The sequence below is a fragment of the Cydia amplana genome, chromosome Z (assembly GCF_948474715.1).
Source record: "Cydia amplana chromosome Z, ilCydAmpl1.1, whole genome shotgun sequence".
NCBI lineage: Eukaryota > Metazoa > Arthropoda > Insecta > Lepidoptera > Tortricidae > Cydia > Cydia amplana.
Window position 1 is genome coordinate 9,021,650 of NC_086096.1, and position 19,468 is coordinate 9,041,117.

The following is a 19,468-nucleotide window of genomic DNA, read 5'->3' on the forward strand; positions in this document are numbered from 1 at the left end:
GTTATAGAAGTGTTGTATAATCTATTGTAAAAGTTCAAGTGCAGAGCGAGGTGAATGACCTCTGCGTATGATTATAGATGTTTTGGTGTTAGAGTAGGGGGCGCACGGCACGGTGCAGCCGTTGTTGTCATGGTTACCGGGCTTAGCGGCCGCGGCGCGGCTGTCTGTTACCTCTTCACGCTTAAACCGCTTTAAACCGCTGAACCGATTTAGTTGAAATTTGGTTTTCAGATATCTTGAGTCCAGGGAAAGGACATTGGATATTTTCCCAGAACTCATCCCTCAAGGGGGTGAAAAATTGTATATATTTAGATGAAACTTGGTATGGAGATAGTTTGAGCTGTGGGAAAGGATATAGAATAGTTTTTTTCCCCTAAATCATCCCTTAAGGGTGTAAATAATGGAATGGAAATTTATAGAGTGGACCAATTTGGGGGTGAAAAGAAGGATGTAATAAACAGCAGATTTGTTTTAAAATTAAGTCACCGAAATTACTATTTCCACGCAGAAGAAGTCACGGGCAAACAATAAAACCGGTAGGTCTTAATTCATGATTATACGGATGAATTCTATGTTTGCCTATGATTTATCGTCCATAGGCATAAGTACTATGGGATCTTGATCGTCGCTTTGCTACAGGTAGTTAAAAGTACATCCGTTCGGCCCCAATTTTGGGGAAAGCCATAAGCCGCGCGTGGCGCTGTCGCCACCTAGCGGCCATATCTGTGCTGATCATAACAGACGCGTTTTGTTACAGAGTGAGTCTTCTGTACTTATAGTTCGTTTTTTTAGCATTAGGAAGAACTTGCAAGAAGGTAAGCGATCTTGACATGTCTTTTAATTGAAACGCTTTTTTTAAATCAAAAACTATTACTTATGAAAGCAGAAGAATATAAATGATCGTATTCGATTCATAATTGTTACATATTTGCCGTAACTTATTTTTAAATGTGTTTTTCAATTAAAAGACACATCAAGATTATTTACCTTATTTCTAATGCTAAAAAAACGAACTATAGTAATATTATTTATTCTGTGATATAGGTACTAATTACACCTCTACCTCGCTTGATATTTACCAGGCATCTCGAATGCATCCTCTAAAACTAACCATGATCGCGTGATCCCCGAATACATATAGCTAGTATGAATCAAGAGTTCAATTTATACTAATAATGAGCTCACAGTTGATACCAAATAATTGTGAATCAAGTACCTGCATAACACCACTTACATCGCGTCACTGAAGCGTGCTGAATTCGGTCCTGGTATAAGCCTGTGACGTTTAATACGGCCTTTGAGAACTTGGCGTTTGATGCAATATGTTGGTGCTTTCATCTGTATCAAACGTGGTTACATAAATAACTTTACAGGCAGTTTTGTTTGTGGCAAACGCGGAGCAAGCTTGATAGGCGGATAGGGAACTTAGTTTTAAGACTGTAATTTCAAGTTGATACAATGTAAATTACGTGACCTAGAGATGGCAAGAAATCGAACAAATGTCTACATTTAAAGAACTTGACCAAATTTTAAAAGACTACGATTAATGTATTACAAGCTGTAAGTTACTTTTGGGGTCGTGATTCAATAAGGACTGGAGTTCATAAACACGGTCATCAATTTTGAAGGTCTGACTCAAAAAGGGTTACCTATGAACTTATAAAAATGATTGTTATCGAAATACTTTGTATTGTTTGTATACCATATTCAAGCTTCGACTTATTTAGTACAGACTTGAGTCTTCGGGATCTGAAATGTATGTACTTTTGTTTTATTAATTCTGATACTTTTGCAGCGTGTACTGCAATTTACTCGAGCGCTTGTCCACAGAACCGGCAACCATGACGGAGGCGCCCCGGCCCGGCGTGATCCGGAGCACGCAGGAGTTCATCGAGGCGTCGCCGGCCACGTCACCCATATCTACCCTATCCGGAGATGACGACTCGCCCACCGCTTCTAATACCAGGTAACTCTCAACCCTATATGAGGCGGCGGGAGTCGGGCTGATCAGCATGTAATGGTTAACGAAAGAGTGGACGACAGCAACCCTCTATCCAGAAATGACGTCTTTCTCTAGCTAACCCTTAACATCATGAAATCCACCCCGTCAGTACCGGGGATGGGTAACGATCCCCAGCAGCCATTTCGTCCTCAAAATGACGAAGACTGACCCCACATCGGTGGGGAGCGACCCGCAACAGCCGCGCAGACGGAAGGCGGATACGGCCTCTAATACCTCCCTTCAGGGAGGTATCGAATGATATCCAGTCAGTGACGTCTCTCTCTCTCTCCACTTCCAACTCGGATAACTCAAACCGTAGATAGCTCTCATGACTGAAGACGGCAACCGTGATATAAAGGAGAGCCGAGGGGTGACCCAAAGCAGGCAAGAGCCTTGTTGCCCATTTCCACTCCACCTCGGCGAAAATTCGCCCTTCGCTTTCTACGCCTGATAGTTTTCCTTAACATCAAATACGCATCATTAAAAAGGAACAACAAATGATAGGTAATGATAGACCAGGTGAGAAATAATAGGTAAGTAATATAAAACATTTATAAGAATGTATGTACCTATAAAATGTAAATAATTATAAATAAATTCATAATTATGACATAATGTAGCTTGGTTTTATGAATAAAAATGATTATGATTATGATTAGTACCTGAAACAAATGTCATAACTGTTTACTGCTAAGCGGAGAAAGCAATATCCTATAATACTACTCAATACGCAAATTCCTAGATATGATTTACTACTTTCAAGTTAAAGTCATTTCAAGTACGGAACATGCTTACAAAAGTATGTCCTATAAATAGACATGAAGTAAAGTTAGGTGTCTACCTTCATAAAATTTAATGGGTCTGCTATCGTATCAGTATGCTCTCTGTTTCTAACCCTAAACATTCATTTTATCTACTATGCTGAGGATAATGAATATCACTCGCAACTTAGTAGCGAGTTAGACGTTTTGTTTACCTTTTTCTTCAAGGCGCAGTGGACTGATGTGGGGTCAAGAGATTGCTCGTCACCAGTGGAAAATTTAATATATTTTATAATCAATACATTTTCCACGTTTTACTTTAGGAGAAAGTACATATACACGCCCTATATGCCGTTTCGAAACCATTTCAAAAATGCGCGTGCAATGCTAACTATAACTACTACAGGCCTTCATCGCACTCAGCTGACAAGAGTAGCGCTAGTCCCGTTGTCCTAGCGTCCTAGCTAAACGTCGAAAGCGAAGCGACCCATGCAAGGTATCAAATCCAAATGGAACAATGAGGAAAAAATTAGGTCTCTAATTCTGTTAATGCGAACCAGGTGGCAATTTTTGGTGAAACAAAATTACTTAAATAGGTAAATACATGAAATTTATTGTCTACTCTTCTAAAAGCAGTTTGTTAGCTGACCTGACCAAACAGTAGCGCCGGAGCCAAAACCGACTCTATGTATTTTATAACGTTAACATAGGAATCAAACTTTTTTATGTTTCGTGCATCGTCTAGTAAAAACTAGTTTTCATAGAAATAAATTTAAATTTTGATTAAATTTATGAAATACCTAAAGACGACAAGATGTGAGCGACGAAACTTTGCATTTTCCATTGGTTGTAGATACTTATATTTATAATAAAGATCAATAGTGCCATATAAATTGCCAATAATTAAAAAAAAAAAACAATTTACCTTTTACTTACTTACTTCGTATAGTAACGCCTACTATAACGCCAATCAGTTAAGTTTTGATACTCAATGAATTCCATTGAGGGAACTCTCAAATCTTGATGGGTACAGTACAGATCCAGACCTTGGGACATAGGTACCTAATACTTACTCAAAGCGCGAAACTTTTTAATTATACATACTGTTGAGCCAGACAGGAACGAGCCCTGAACAATGCTGATTCACTCATAACAAAAACTTAAAATTAAAAATGGAAAGACAAAATTATGGGCCCGATTCAGATTTTGAACTAGACATCTATTAGATGTCTATTAGACATAACCAAGATACCCAAGATACGATATCGATATTTTTAAGATCTAGCCTGTCAAATTTGACATTTCCGCGTTTCTGGAGATACTCTTGAACGATTTCCACAAGATATTATGTATTACGATATTTTAACGTAAAAGTGACATTAGTTGCCCGAATAGAGCTGCGAAATAGAACTAGTTGAAATCTAAACTACAACGTATCTTGTACATATCGTATCGTTCTCTAGTCTATCTAGAACGGATCTTGTTTTCCGAATACCGCGGTTAACTTTAATAAAAAACCGACTTCAAGAGGGATATAATTATCCCTTTGTATGCGCTAGCAACTGATATGTTTAAAGTCGCTTTTGCTAACTGAATTTAAGCTGCTGAGGTGAGAAATATATTTCAGTACTTTAAAACTTTACTTTCTTCGTGGTTTATCAAGCCGTCCACCACAGCCAGTACTTTGTGACAAAGGCTTTTCATTAAATCCTGCCAAGTGTCAAGTGAGCCGCTAAGGTACTTTGTAGCGAAACGGCAAAATATAGTTATTTGTACAACAAGAGATCAAAGTTTGATATATTTCTTCGAGTGCTTATTTTGAGTCCCGTGCAAGCGAAAGATTCTATACTCTAATCTAATTTAGAATCTTGAGCGTAGTAAGGGACTCAAAAGCGCACGAGATGTAAATAACTTTGATCTCGTGTAGTTCACAAAACTTTTCACCTCAGCAGTGAGAACATATTCAGAACCCGAAAAATGTATTCCTTCTTCATCACTTACCTCTATTCACTCATGTTTTCTTAAGATATACCAACAATTAAGTTTTCACCTCAGCAGCTCGAACAAGGGTACTTTGCTACTTCAAAACAGTGAGCAAAATCGCATTTTGCTCATTGTGTCTCACTCAGTGAGCAAAATGCGATTTTGCTCACTGTTTTTAAGTAGAAAAGTACCCTTGTTCGAGCTGCTGAGGTGAAAAATACATTGTTTAATAAAAGTGCAACCGACAAGCGGCCACAAAGGAACCCTTTTTATGTCATTCTTACTAATTTCTTTGTTAATATAGGAATTTTTTTTAATGCACAGAAACCGGCCAAAAGCACGTCGGACCACGCATTAAGTGTGCTGTTTTGTGTAGGTACCTTCACACAATACAAAAAAGCCATGCAAACAAAAGAGCGCTTCTTCACATGTTCGAAAACTGATAGCAAAGTTGCATTTTATTCGCATGTGAGGAAAAGTATTCAAATGCAAATTTTGAGTTGTTTTCTTATGTTTGTTGGTAGAATTGACTTTGAAATAATGATTTGGAATGATAAATATTTAGTAACATTCATTTGGATTTGATATTTTACAGTTAGGTAATATTATTTACAGTACATATGGGGCTACTTTTCCGCACTAGTGCGTAAAATAGCACTTTTCGTGCGATGTCGAAACTTTAAAGTGCCATATGTACTGTAAAACGTTGTTCGATACACGTGCGAATAGGTAATTCGCAACTCGTGTCGATTTAAAACACTCCCTTCGGTCGTGTTTTAATTTATCGCCACTCGTTTCGAATTTCCTCTTTTTCGCACTTGTATCGAAAATAACTATTTCTTCGCGTTGGTGTGGTGAAAAATTGTGTCTTTCACTCGGCGTCAAATTTTGTTTAACCCTCGTGCTTTGAAACCCTCGCAACGCGTAAGATTCCAATATTGGAATCTTTAGCTTGCTCGGGTGTCAATATTAGCACGAGCTGTTAAACAACAACTTTAATTCATCTACTAAAGAGCTCAACAAAAAAAATTATATCCTGTAACATCGTGCAAAACTCCATATAATGGTTATTGAGAAGTATCTAATATGGGGCATTATCTATGAAAAGGCACCTTATTGTCGATGGCGCTTACGCCGCACAGCGTCGAGCGGCATTGTATTTATATCGGAGCATCGTTAATAATGGCGTAAGCGCCATCAACAATAAGGTCCCTTTTCATAGATAACGTCACATATTACCGTCAACGCACTCTTTAAATAGTTTATGCACGCTAGCGTAACAGGTCTAGTGAAATTTACCACGCTCATTTTGAATGGGAATAAATATGTATAGGTAATAATCGTTAATTTCGATGCGGTTTGTAATGTACCTACAGGCTTCGAATTTTGCAGGTTGGCAGGTTAAATGTTAGCAAACATAGCTAACTTAGCAAACATGTTGAACCTTCTATGATTATTATAAAAATCTTTTCACACCACCTATTCGGAGAAGAGCTTTTTGTTCCCTGCTAGGAGGGATCAGAGTGGCACTTTTTCTCCCTGCTAGGAGGGATCAAAGTAACACTTTTTTGTTCTAGCACAGTATTTTTACATTTTTTGAACATTATTTTTTTAGCTTAAATAATCGGTTTAAGCATCAGATTGTATCAACACTAAGATTTTTTATTTTCCTCATACATAGTTGATGTGAAAAGCAGTATGTGTCACACGGTATCAAAATGATTTCGTCTTGGGCGTTAACACTTGAATCCCTGATTACGCTCAGGATTCAATGTACACCCTTGACGGAAATATATCATTTTGATCCCTTGTAACACAAACTACTATTGTATTTCTCTCTACAATAAGCCTCGAGTCCCAGTAGAAGCCCGGTTAGAATCCTAGTCGAAACTTATGTATGATCATAATTTAAACATTGTTTAACATATTAAGGTAACCTTTTAATTACCAATTTTGACAGCTGCCTGTCAAAATCGGCATCTAGGGGTGAAAGATATCCTCCAAATCAATAATGCTACAAAAGTATAATTAAGTTTTATGCCTTAAAGTGTAACTTCCAAACAAGCTCCAAAATATTGGAATTTTTCAAAAAAAATAATTAAAAACACGTTTATTGCATACCTTTGTACGGCAAAGTGCGGACTTATTAGAACATTTATTTTTTCCACTTAAAAATCTTTGAAGTTTCGAGAAAATGTTGATATCCTCAGCTTTAACTGATCAAATTCCATTCCAATCTAGCTGCCCACGAATCAAAACTTGCCGAGACAAATGTAATTCTCAAACATGCAATGAAATAAAAAAATACACCACTCAAAAAAACTACTTCATTTATAATATTTATAATAAAAATCCAACTTCACAACAAAAGTTTTTTAATTTTCATTCCAATTCCACCATAATTGTTTTTTTTTTACGGAAGTCGTCCGTATTTCGCGTGTGTAGTGTTCGAATAGACCTTATTAGGGCCATTATACACAATCTGATAATAAGAATCTCAATTTCTATAAATAAAATAAAGCAGAGGATTTTAAATATTGTCTATGGTCTCTGGTGACTTACGTACCTATAGGCAAAATTTGAAATTTATTCATCAACACATTGAATCATACAGATTCGTATTGTTAATATCAGTACGTTCGTGTATAACAGGCGTTAACACGGATATTTTGGTCCGATAACCATGCATTCACTAAATATATTTAAAAAAAATATAATTCGGCTGTTTAGCCTGTTCATGGACACAGACCCCATGTTTACATTAGAAATAAAAAAAAAATTACTTCCCGGCGTAGGCCTTCAATTTCGTATGAAATTCCTTTACAGTACTGGAGTTGCTCCGCCCTAAACGTGATACTTCGAAGCCTGATATAACGCCCGGAGCGACGACATTTCATTGCATGTTTGAGAAAATATAATTTTGATTTGTCAAATTAAAGATTCACAGAAACAGGAGACGTTTTTATAGGCCTCTGTGCGGCTAGAGGTTAAAGTATCATGCATCTAAAGTGAACAGGGTAAAGGGTATAGCCGGGTAAGCATGGCCAAACTGCCCTTAGCGAAAAAAACAATTTCCTTTTACTGCATTATTAACCTATGTATATGTAGTGCTTTCACCAAATATTAAGCCTCAAATGCTTCAGATTAAAAAAAAATGCAAAAAAAGAAAAATCATTTTTATTTTATTACAGCCAAAGTACTAATCCGATTTCTTTGTAATTTGGGTATGTTGTATATACAATTAAGGTCGCTTTCTGAAAAAAAAAAATGTTTAACATATATTTTTTTCAAAAATTAAAATCGGGATTAACAGTGTTAAAAACTCGAATTTGTAACATCCCATAATACCTTCTCTTCATACAAAATAACTTGTACGTTATACTAGAAAGTTATATTCCCAACGCAATTTGAATTTAGAACGCGACTTATTTCGCTGAGCGCGGACCTTAAACTCCGTGGCTGTATGCGGCTAGGGCGAACGGCATTCAGAGATTTAAAAAGCGGCCAAGTGCGAGTCGGACTCGCCCATGAAGGGTTCCGTATTTAGGCGATTTATGACGTATAAAAAAAAACTACTTACTAGATCTCGTTCAAACCAATTTTCGGTGGAAGTTTACATGGTAATGTACATCATATATTTTTTTTAGTTTTATCATTCTCTTATTTTAGAAGTTACAGGGGGCCACACACATTTTACCACTTTGGAAGTGTCTCTAGCGCAAACTATTCAGTTTAGAAAAAAATGATATTAGAAACCTCAATATCATTTTTGAAGACCTATCCATAGATACCCCACACGTATGGGTTTGATGAAAAAAACATTTTTGAGTTTCAGTTCGAAGTATGGGGAACCCCAAAAATTAATTGTTTTTTTTCTATTTTTGTGTGAAAATCTTAATGCGGTTCACAGAATACATCTACTTACCAAGTTTCAACAGTATAGTTCTTATAGTTTCGGAGAAAAGTGGCTGTGACATACGGACGGACAGACAGACGGACAGACGGACAGACAGACAGACATGACGAATCTATAAGGGTTCCGTTTTTTGCCATTTGGCTACGGCACCCTAAAAAAAGTGCGGGAACAGGAAAATAGGCACGAATTGTATACAGAGCGTTAACGATTGAAAAATGTCTGTCCCTTTGATGAATAAAATACGTCACATTCTGAATTCAAATTCGTAAAGACTGCGTTCACAATATACTTCATTCGTTTATGACTATGAAGCAATTTGCTTGTATGAAGAGAGAGTATTATGGGATGTTACAAATTCGAGTTTTTCATACTGTTAATCCCGATTTTAATTTTTGAAAAAAATATATGTTAAACATTATTAAATTCTACATAAAATATGTAAATTTGGTAACTGTCGCTATCTCGCACGTATTTTTTTTATTTTTCTGAAAATTTTCATCTCAATTTTTTACTATTATTTTAAGAGATAATTCAATATTATTTTTTTCAGAAAGCGACCTTAATTGTATATACAACATACCCAAATTACAAAGAAATCAGATTAGTACTTTGGCTGTAATAAAATAAAAATGATTTTTCTTTTTTTGCATTTTTTTTTAAATCTGAAGCATTTTAGGCTTAATATTTGGTGAAAGCACTATATATACATAGGTTAATAATCCAGTAAAAGGAAATTGTTTTTTTCGCTAAGGGCAGTTTGGCCATGCTTACCCGGCTATACCCTTTATGGGCACAGTTCAGACTTACTCGCACCTCACGAACGACCGCATTTTCCCTGCCAATTTTTAGGGTTCCGTACCCAAAGGTTAAAAAACGGGACCCTATTACTAAGACTTCGCTGTCCGTCCGTCCGTCCGTCTGTCACCTGGCTATATCTCATGAACCGCGATAGCTAGACAGTTGAAATTTTCACAAATGATGTCTCTGTTGCCGCTATAACAACAAATACTAAAAATAAAATAAGATCAATATTTAAGGGGGGCTCCCATACAACAAACACGATTTTTTTGCTCTATTTTTTGTTGATGGTGCGGAACCCTCGAGCCCGACTCGCACTTGGCCGGTTTTTTTAAGCCCGGACTTTGAGCAGTTATACCTAAAGTAAAAACAGCATTTTGTATAATAAATATAACAAAAATATGTAGGTACTATGTACACTTCTTACCTACTTACTTATACATAATAACACCTATTATTAATAACAAGTAAGTACATAGTAAGTTATTGAACAAGAGTAAAGCAAAAAATAAACCGCCTAGGATTGATAAGTAATTGTCGAATAAATAGTCCGCATGCCAAATGCAAGTTATAAAAATTAGTTTACATCTTATACCTTAAAACGAGCAATTCTTGATTTATCTCTGGGAAAACGCGCAATTTTGAGTTTTTATAATATGTTTTCCGAGCAAAGCTCGGTCTCCCAGATATTATCCCTTAAACAAGCTATGCTCATAGATAAAAGGTCCACTCGCCATCCTGACTGCTTAACAATATCTCCTGTTTTATTTATAGGTAGGTAATTCATTATTTTTAATAAACAATATCGGCAGTGTACGTTTCCAAATGAGTGTATATCCCTCAACTGAACTAAAATCATAACTAGTTACGTCTCTTAGGTACGTACTAAATAAATTCAACAAGTGTGAAAACCTGCAAACATTGTTCTCGAGTGTATAATAGCGTAGGTAGGCATTATAATACGACTTGATGTGCAACAAAATTGCAACTCTAGGCACTTGAGTCAAATAGTACACAATAACTACCAACTTACTTAGTATACTTGTCAGCAGCGACTTGCCAATTAGCAGCCAACTCTCACTAAAAATATTGATCATGCTCGACTAGGGACTCTTCACGCTTCTTAGTGGTCGCTGCAATATCGTAGGAGTGATACATACTTTAGTGCTTTAACGCTGCGCTATCGGATAAACCATTTGTTTGATTCGTTAGTACATAGGAACCCGCTTACGCGAAAACTGTTCGTTCCGATTTAATTAGTCGAAGTGCATCGCGTGTCGCAACGGCGCGGACAAGCGAAAAGTCGGCGTTGACATCTCTTAATATACAAATTAAAAGAAGTGTGAACAGTGTATGACAGCCGTTTATCAGTCGCCGGCTAACTACGTAAATACATAGTGTACGTAGGAGTGCATCGTGGCCAGATAAAGGATTTGCAGTATGTTTATGCGTTGGGGAGACGAGGCGGGCGGGGAGCCGGCAGTGCGCGCGCGAGTTGCCCGCGATGCACGCGTGCCGCCCGCCGCTGCGTAGTATTCCTTGCACCACGAGGGGCACACCATGGCCGAGTGGGCTCTCAGTCGCGAGTGGCCCGATCGGTCCTGCCAGCCTCAGTTCCAGGGCTACGACTACTTCCAGCAGCTCCCGCCGCAGCCGTTCGAGTCGCAAGCGCAGGCGTTCGCCCCGATGCAGCACTCCGGCCAGCTCCCGGGCTTCATCGCGCCCGGCATTCTGCCGGTCCAACCCAGAGGGTAAGTTGTACGTTAGCCTCCCGGGGGCGGTTTCATTCGACAGCCGGGTTTTCCCGAAGGCAATGAATTTGGAAGGAAATTTTGTCGACGTAAAAAAGGTAACTTCGTAAAGATATGATTTTTCTCTATTTTACTCCCAAATGTCAGACAATTGTTAATAATCCATTTTCTGACGGCCTTGACGTTTAATTAATATTTTTACAATTGTTTGACCGAGCGCTTACTTTAATAAACAACGTTTTTGCTATTCCATGTATGTAGGTATTTTGTATTACTTATTTGTTAATAATTACTTTCACTTCAGTCATAAAAATATAATAAGTAATAGATTTATTACGACATGTCCCATAAATTATCAGCTCTAAGTAAGTATGTACAACAGTGAATTAGGTCGTTAAGTAGTCGCTACGGTGTGGCTTAGGTATAGGTGTTTATAATTGAACGGTACCTAACAATACTATTCTAATATAGTTTGAATGTTTAGCTGGTGTTCCTAGAGTGTCTCATTACCAACGTTGTGCAGGAATGTTGTTATTTATTGACCAAGCAGAGCGAAGGTCTACCTTTCAGTTTGAACAAAAATGATTTCATAATATGTCCGGATGTTCTCTCTACAGATCGCATTTCTCAACCGATGCTCATGAAGTTTTATTGTCAATTTAGTTTTTTTTTTTCAAAATGGCGAGGTGGGGGCTATTTAGCGCAGGTCATATTGGAAATATCGTAGAGGAGAGTTTATATGAAGGGTACACGGAGAGAACATGATCACTTTAAAGTAACAGTTCATTAATCGTGTTTTTAAAGTTTGGAACAATGTCAAAATGTGTGTTAATGCCACGACTAGGCTTTTTAAAGAAAAAAAAAGGTGTGTTAAATATAATATGGTAACAAAAAATGTAAGTAATCGTTCAATGCTTGTACATTCTGAGATGAAAATCTCATTTTCCGAAAAAAGTGACTAGACATATTCTTTCCGTGTACCCTTCATGTATTATGATCACGGTGAGAAATCGGAGTGACTATAAAACAGGAAGACCATTATGAACATAGACGCGGCGTCTAGGCGAAACTGGCCAGTGCTTGTTGCCAACTCCCGCTGTTTTGTATATTTTATCACACACCATTTGGAAACAGTTATCAAATACATTATTAGGTACCACGGGAATAAATTACTAAACTTCCTCCTTAACTTTTCGTTATATTTAGGTAGATGCACGCATTTTTTTATAATGTATAATAAATTAAAATATTATAGCTTAAAACGAGCAATTCTTGTATATTTATTATTTATTATTATTTATTTAATTAATAAAGTACAGTGATATTCTTAACTATAATCATAGCCCCGCAAAACTCAACAATGAGTTTGACTGTGGGGTCATCAGTCTCTGGTTAATATGTAACTTAATGTAACTTAAAGTAGGTAAATTAATTTATATATTTCGGGGATCTCGGTAACGGTTCTATTTCGATTAAATTTGCTATATGGGGGTTTTCGGCGGCGAAAAACCGATCTAGCTAGAACTTAAATATCTCTGGTACAACGCGCATTTATAAGTTTATATATGTTTCCTGAGCAAAGCTCGGTCTCCCAGATATTATCATAAATATATATTAATGTTAGTATAATTACTTGCTAATTAATATAAAACTGAAACATTACAGAGAAAAGAGTCATTAATCATAGAATCATACAATTATCTGTTGTCATACTACTTAATTGCTAACATACCGGGTGGTCCCTGTAACAGTAGAAATAAAAACTGTAGGCTTTACTCCTCAAACTGACCTATATTTTTTTAAGCGACTTTTACAGTGAGCGTGTACTGCTCGAGCGACTTTGTATGCTACCGTAGATATAATAACTTTTACTTTATAACTCTGTTCTCGTGTAAGTGACTTGTATGTCTTTTATGAGAATAAATATCTTTAAACCTAACCTAGGTAAGTAACTTAAATATTTTGATTTTCCCTAAACTTTAAAGTACTAAGATGCAATGTATTGCGAATGTTGTAATGTTTAAACTTAAAGCCTCACAAGCAACGTCAATTACTATGATAGCGTAAGTATGAAAAATAGGAAGTCTGAAACTTAACTTTTACTTTTATGTTAAAAAGACTCCATAATTTTTAAGTTGTTAAACAGTTTATTATCGTTGTAGGAGTACAATATATCATATTTGTGGCCCTGTAACACGAGCAAATAATTATATTAGCTCGTGTTACAGGGCCCATCCGGTATGCAACTTATGTATTTAATGAGGTTTCATTTGGTAGATAAGTTAACGACTCGTAGCTTGATGGTTAGAGATAAGTAAGTGTATTAAGCACCTACTTGTTGTGAATTACTTTTTTCACTGCAACTATAGTCTGTTTTTTTTTCTTAGCCTGTTATAGTGTCCCACTGCTGGGCAAAGGCCTCTGCCCTTGATCTCCACAACTCCCGGTTTTGTGTTACTTCCGGCCAGTTACTGATCTGTATCAGTAACTGGCCGGAACATGTGTGTCTAAAGGTGACAGTCCATTTCCAACCGCAGCTGCACTACTGTTCATTTTACTATGGAAATTGACAGTAACATCGACGCGTTCAGTACCAGTAGTGCAGCTGCGGTCAGAAATGGAATGTTACCCTAAGTCGTCCCGCCATCTCTGTCTGGACCTGCCACTTCCGCGCTTCTTTTGCGGTATCCACTCAGTGGCTATTCTAGCCCACCTATCTGGATGCATGCGGCAGACTCGACGTGGATGCGTGCGTTTTTTTTACAAGCTTTTATTTGTCTTGCCCTAGTATGTATGGCAAAATTTGTTTAGCCCAGTGCGGTATCTTGCCACCGAGTGAAACACAAATATTTTCACCACACCAACGCGAGGAAAATACTTACTGTAAAATATCAAGCGAATTCAAACCAAATCCAATCCAAATGAACGTTATTAAATAATTATCATTCAAAATCATCATTTGAAAACTAAATTCAACCTGCCAACAGTGCCAACTCAAGGATACAACTCAAAATTTGCAACAGATTACTTTGCCACACATGTGGATAAATCCAACTTTCTCATCAGTTTTTGTTTCAAGAGAGCCGTTACCAGGTATTGTGGTGAAAAATACTTTGTTTGGATTTGTCAAAGATATTAAATATTTGATTATTACCTACAAATCTCAACTAGAGATGTCGATTATGGAAGTAGATTTATTTATATTTCTCACATTCGTAAGTAGGTACCCGGTGACCGTGTGGATCTGATAAAATAACCGCTTCACCCTTTACCAGGCTGCTTTTATGATAACTGGCTGTATATCTACGAGATCAAGTTCTGTTAAAGTAAATCATACTAAATTAATTGTTTATACGCATTTTTATAATCAAACTCGCACATACCGCATACAGTCCACCACTAGCTATCAAAAGGTATAGTGTGAGGGGGGGTAGAAGTATCATATTTTGAATCCAAATACACCTCTAGATAGCTAGGTGCAGAGCGTCGCGTGAACAAAAACAAAAACAAAAACAGGCGTGGGTCGGCGAAATTAATGAATTCTGAGTAACGCTTCAATCTACCTACCCCTGTGCGATTGCCGTACAAGTTGCGGTTTGTTGAAATTGCAATGTGCAATCCTACTAATCCTACTACTACTACGCAGGTACTATAACTATAAAAGTTTGTGTATTTGAATGTTTAGAAATGTAGACGTTTGTTACACAACAACGCATAAACGGCTGCAGGTAATTTAAAGCAAGTTTAGTTCGATTTTTATTAAAAAAATATATTTAAACATAAAACAAGATAAAGGAATATTTAAAATATGTCTACCAATAGTTTATTATTATATACAATTATTTTATTACGACAAAGGGGGCGTTAAGCCAGGAAATTAGAGAGGAACAAAAGGGGGTACACTACATAATTCCGAAATATTTAATGCCGAATTTTAGAATATAGAACTTTATTATTCCGATTTGTAAATGCTCGATCCATCAAAATTCCGACTGTCATAATTACGAAGGATGAAAATCACGAAGGTATATATTTCCGAATAGCAAAAAAGCCGATTTTTTTAAATTCCGAACCACATAATTCCGAATATAAAAATTCCGATAGTGATAAACACCGAATTTAACATTTTCGATTTCTGAAATCACGAATTCCGAATTGTCATTATTCCGAAATTTTGAAATCCGATTTGACGTGATTCCTATTTTAACTATCCCCATTTTTAAAATTCCGAATTTATCGAGTCGTGTTCCGCATCTGCTCCGGCGCTACGGGCAAAGCAGCCCCTTCGCCCTTGCGTATCAAAGCGCAGGCACAAATGCTCGCCTCCGCAGCTTCGGCTTGCTCGGGTCGCCGAAGGCGACCAGCCTCAGCCGCTTCGGTTCACATTGTGCTCTGCGCTTTGCTACGGCGGGCGAGGGCTGCTTCCCCTCCGCGCCTCCGGCTTTTTACATACACTCTAGGGGTAGGACAGACAAGACCACGTGGATAGTGGGGTGCTCCGATTCGGATTTTCGTTAGTTATACATATAGACTTTTAAGTCTAAGTGCGTTTAAATCTGATGAAATCTTATTTTGAAAATCACGAATTTCATTATTCCGAGTTTACAAAAGATCGAATTTCTGAATACCGAATTACTTTTTTCCGATCGGTCAATGATTTTTTCGGAATAGACAAATTCGGAAAAAATATTTTCGGACTTTTTTAAAATCGGAACTTTAAGCTTTCGTGCATATGACAATCTGATTTTAAGTTTTCGGTAATAGCATAGTCGTGATTTTCTTCTTTCGTGGTTTTCAAAGTCGTAATTTCGATATTTCGGACATATATAAAAAATCGGGATTATGAAAATCGAGGTTATGAAAGTCGGAAAAACATATTTCGGAATATTTGGGTGTTCCCGAACAAAAGGTAGTGCGCGCCGCGCGAAACTTGCGACGGAAGATTTGGGGATCACGCGGATTTTAACGTTTAAACCTCAATAACTAAGAAAGTACTTCGTCGTAGTATTTCTGTTTAAAATTTTGCTAGTCGAATCTGATGGCTATATCGCTAGCTATTTTAAGTACAATTGAATATAAATAATATAATAAAAATTAGACATGTTTTCGTGATTTTTATACGAACCAAGTAGGATAATGAGTTTTTCTTTTAAAATACTGACGTTTATAAATTATTATTTTTTGTTTAAGTATGTTTGAATATATTTAATTTGAATAAATTAAAAGCGGTTTAAAATATTTATATACAATTTTCATGGTGGCTAAAAGCCGGGTGTGTAACATAGCTATAGCTATGCCTTCGAAGTCTAACCTGGGCTATAACCGTGAAAATCGAAATTGGCAAATTGTGGGCATTTTGCTCTGTCACTCTAATTACGCCGCAATTTTCGAAAAACGGTTTTCGCGGTAGAACCTCTGTCAAAAAATGACAATATATTTAAGAATCATTTCGCTTAAAATTTACTTTTTTCTTCGCAATTGTGATTAAAAATATTGTGTGTATCGCCGGGGGTAAGAATATTGGAAACTCGGGTCTTTAATTAACACCCTCGTGTCCAATATTTCACTTAACTCCCTCGTTGTAGAATGTACTATTAAAATAGCCCTGTTATTTTTAAATAATTAATGAAAATATAGGATAGGTAGATCATTTTAATCTGATGGTTTTAAAAAGGTAAATAAAGATAGGTACCTAACCTAATATAACTGCGAGTAACATTATAAATGAATTGAAATAGAGTAGGAGTGCACTGTGCTTATGTACCTATTTAGCGGCGCAGCAAAAGCGCAACCTTGCATCGATATTTCACCAAGCAAGCAGCCAAAACAAAGCTAATCGTTAAACAAAAATATCTGTAGGTCCATAAGTTATACGTGGGCCATTTACCTACACTTTTTTTTAAATTTATGAATTTATATGTTACTTTTACTCAGAATCACGAGCTCTTTCTATCCTAATAGGAGAAAAAAAGTGTCCCAAGGTTTTTTTCCATTCCGTTATCATTTTTCATAGACTTTGTATGGCGGTTTCGGAATGGAAAGATCGAAAAATGTATGGAAATCTTAGGACACTTTTTTCTCCTATTAGGATCAAAAGAGCTCATGATTCTGAGTAGAAATAACACAAAAATCCCAATTTTGAATTAAAAGTGTAAGGGACAACTGTAAATAAAATGGCCCACGTATTGGGGCTGTACGTGACCCCATCCCCCGAAACTTAAGTCATCGTCAATAGAGGTGACAGCAGGGGTGCCATCTATTGGGTATTAGCATGTCGAGCACTAGTACCTTACCTACATCAAAATGGCGCAGTATTTACAAAACGCATGCAATAAAAGTTCAAATATGCACCGACACGCAAACTGCTAAAATCATAGCCCCCGTAGTCGGATGACAATCAACTGGTGTTCACCAAAACGAAAAAAGTAACATATTAATAATGTTGCGGTTATGTATATACATATATAATATTATGTACCTACTTATTTACATTAAATAATAGTATGCAAGCTAAGCAATAAATAAACAGTTTAAATACGTTCGTTATTATTATCCAGTGTGAGTACCGTAAAATGGGGTGAGTAGGGGCAAAACTGACATTCAAACCTCGATAACATTTTATTTTTACATATGCAAACTGAATGGTGTTATAATAAGTGTTCCGGACGTTTGTATTTTAGTTTTTATTTTATTTTGGGTAGTTCAGTTTCATAACTTTGACGATAAACAGGAAATCCCACCTCACCCCGTAGTCTCTCGTAATTGGGGTGAGATGGGATTTCATACAAAGATGATTTTGGAAGATTGTTGGATCGATTTTTTTATGAGTATACTATAGCTCCATTTTAAATTGGAATACATTATTTTTATAGCAGTAGCCTTAAAATCCCATCTCACCCCCCTTTCACCCTTCTCTCCCCATTCATAACCCAACTCTCCCCGCTAACCCAACTCACCCCATTTTACGGTCGATGTTTGTACGGAACATTAACGGGGAAACTCCGTCTCGCGCTTGACACTTTTATTAATCAAACTGATTGTGTACCACCTGCATTTGCTGCTGTTTTATTCAACGCAATTCCATCAAACGGTTTATGTCCCCGGGAAATCTACGTGCATTTCCGGTGTATTTATCTATTCCTGTTTTTGATAGATATATATAACTATTAATATGGTAAAATCTTACACAAATCGGCCTAGTCCCACAGTAAGCTCAATAAGGCTTATGTTGTGGATACTAGACGTCCATATATATCAAAACATAATTATTATAAAACAGTCTCCTGCCTTGTCTGTCTATCTGTGTGTTCGCGATAAACTTAAAAACTACTGAACGGATTTTCATGCGGGTTTTACCTATCAATAGAGTGATTCTTGAGGAGGGTTTAGATGTATAATTTGTAAAGGTTTTGTGTAAATTGCTTGAACTACCCGTGCGAAGCTGGGGCGGTTCGCTAGTAAGTAATTATAGATGGGTATATATCTATCTAATCTAATACCTTTAAACGAGCAATTCTTGTATATTTATTTATTTATATATATATTTATTTATATCTATATATATTTCGGGGATCTCGGGAACGGCTCTAACGATTTCGATGAAGTTTGCTATATGGGGGTTTTTGGGGGCGAAAAATCGATCTAGCTTGGTTTTATCTCTGGAAAAACGCGCATTTTCGAGTTTTTATATGTTTTCCGAGCAAAGCTCGGTCTCCCAGATATTGAAAACTTAAATACATAGAACACATCCATAACTCAGAAACAAATCTGTGATAAACACACAAATTTGTAACCCATTAAGCCTTGCCTTGAATAAATTTCATTATATTGCTTTTACAGCAATTTTGTTTCAGGTTTAATGCACCTAATTATATTGACAAGGCATGAAAAGCAATTACGGCGTAGCATCAACAGAGATGGAGTATAAATCCAAAACTAAATGTTATGCGGATTACTTGTATTGTATCAGGAAAATCATGGCTTTATGTGGCGCGTGTTGAAAACAATGTTAAGAGGGTATTTAACATTGATTAATCGAGAACAAACTAGTACGTAAATTAACAACAGATTGAACAATTTATTTCTATATATATACCGGGTGTGGCCTGTAATACCAGCGAAAAATTAAACTGTAGGCTGTACTCCTCATACTGACCAAGATTTGTTCAGACACTTTTAAAAATAACTTGCATTTTGATTTTTAGTCACTTTGCTGCTTTGAAGTTTATTCTGACGTAATGTACTGCGGGCTCAGCAA

The 19,468-nt window shown here is 36.7% G+C and overlaps 1 protein-coding gene across 3 annotated transcripts in view; it reads left to right on the top strand.

Annotated features, from left to right (window-relative positions):
• Positions 1–1,797: 1,797 nt before the first annotated feature.
• LOC134661453 (basic helix-loop-helix ARNT-like protein 1) overlaps positions 1,798–19,468 on the top strand; it is a 66,019-nt gene continuing 48,348 nt past the window's right edge. For 2 of the 3 annotated variants that reach the window (XR_010097957.1, XM_063517550.1), the window contains exon 1: positions 10,693–11,211. Coding sequence is in view for 1 of the 3 variants with exons in the window: in XM_063517550.1 (XP_063373620.1) it covers positions 11,021–11,211 (191 nt within the window). In the remaining 2 variants the exon portion in view is untranslated. Of the gene's footprint in view, positions 1,967–10,692; positions 11,212–19,468 lie in introns of those variants that run through there. The other variant, XR_010097958.1, reaches the window with a different exon arrangement.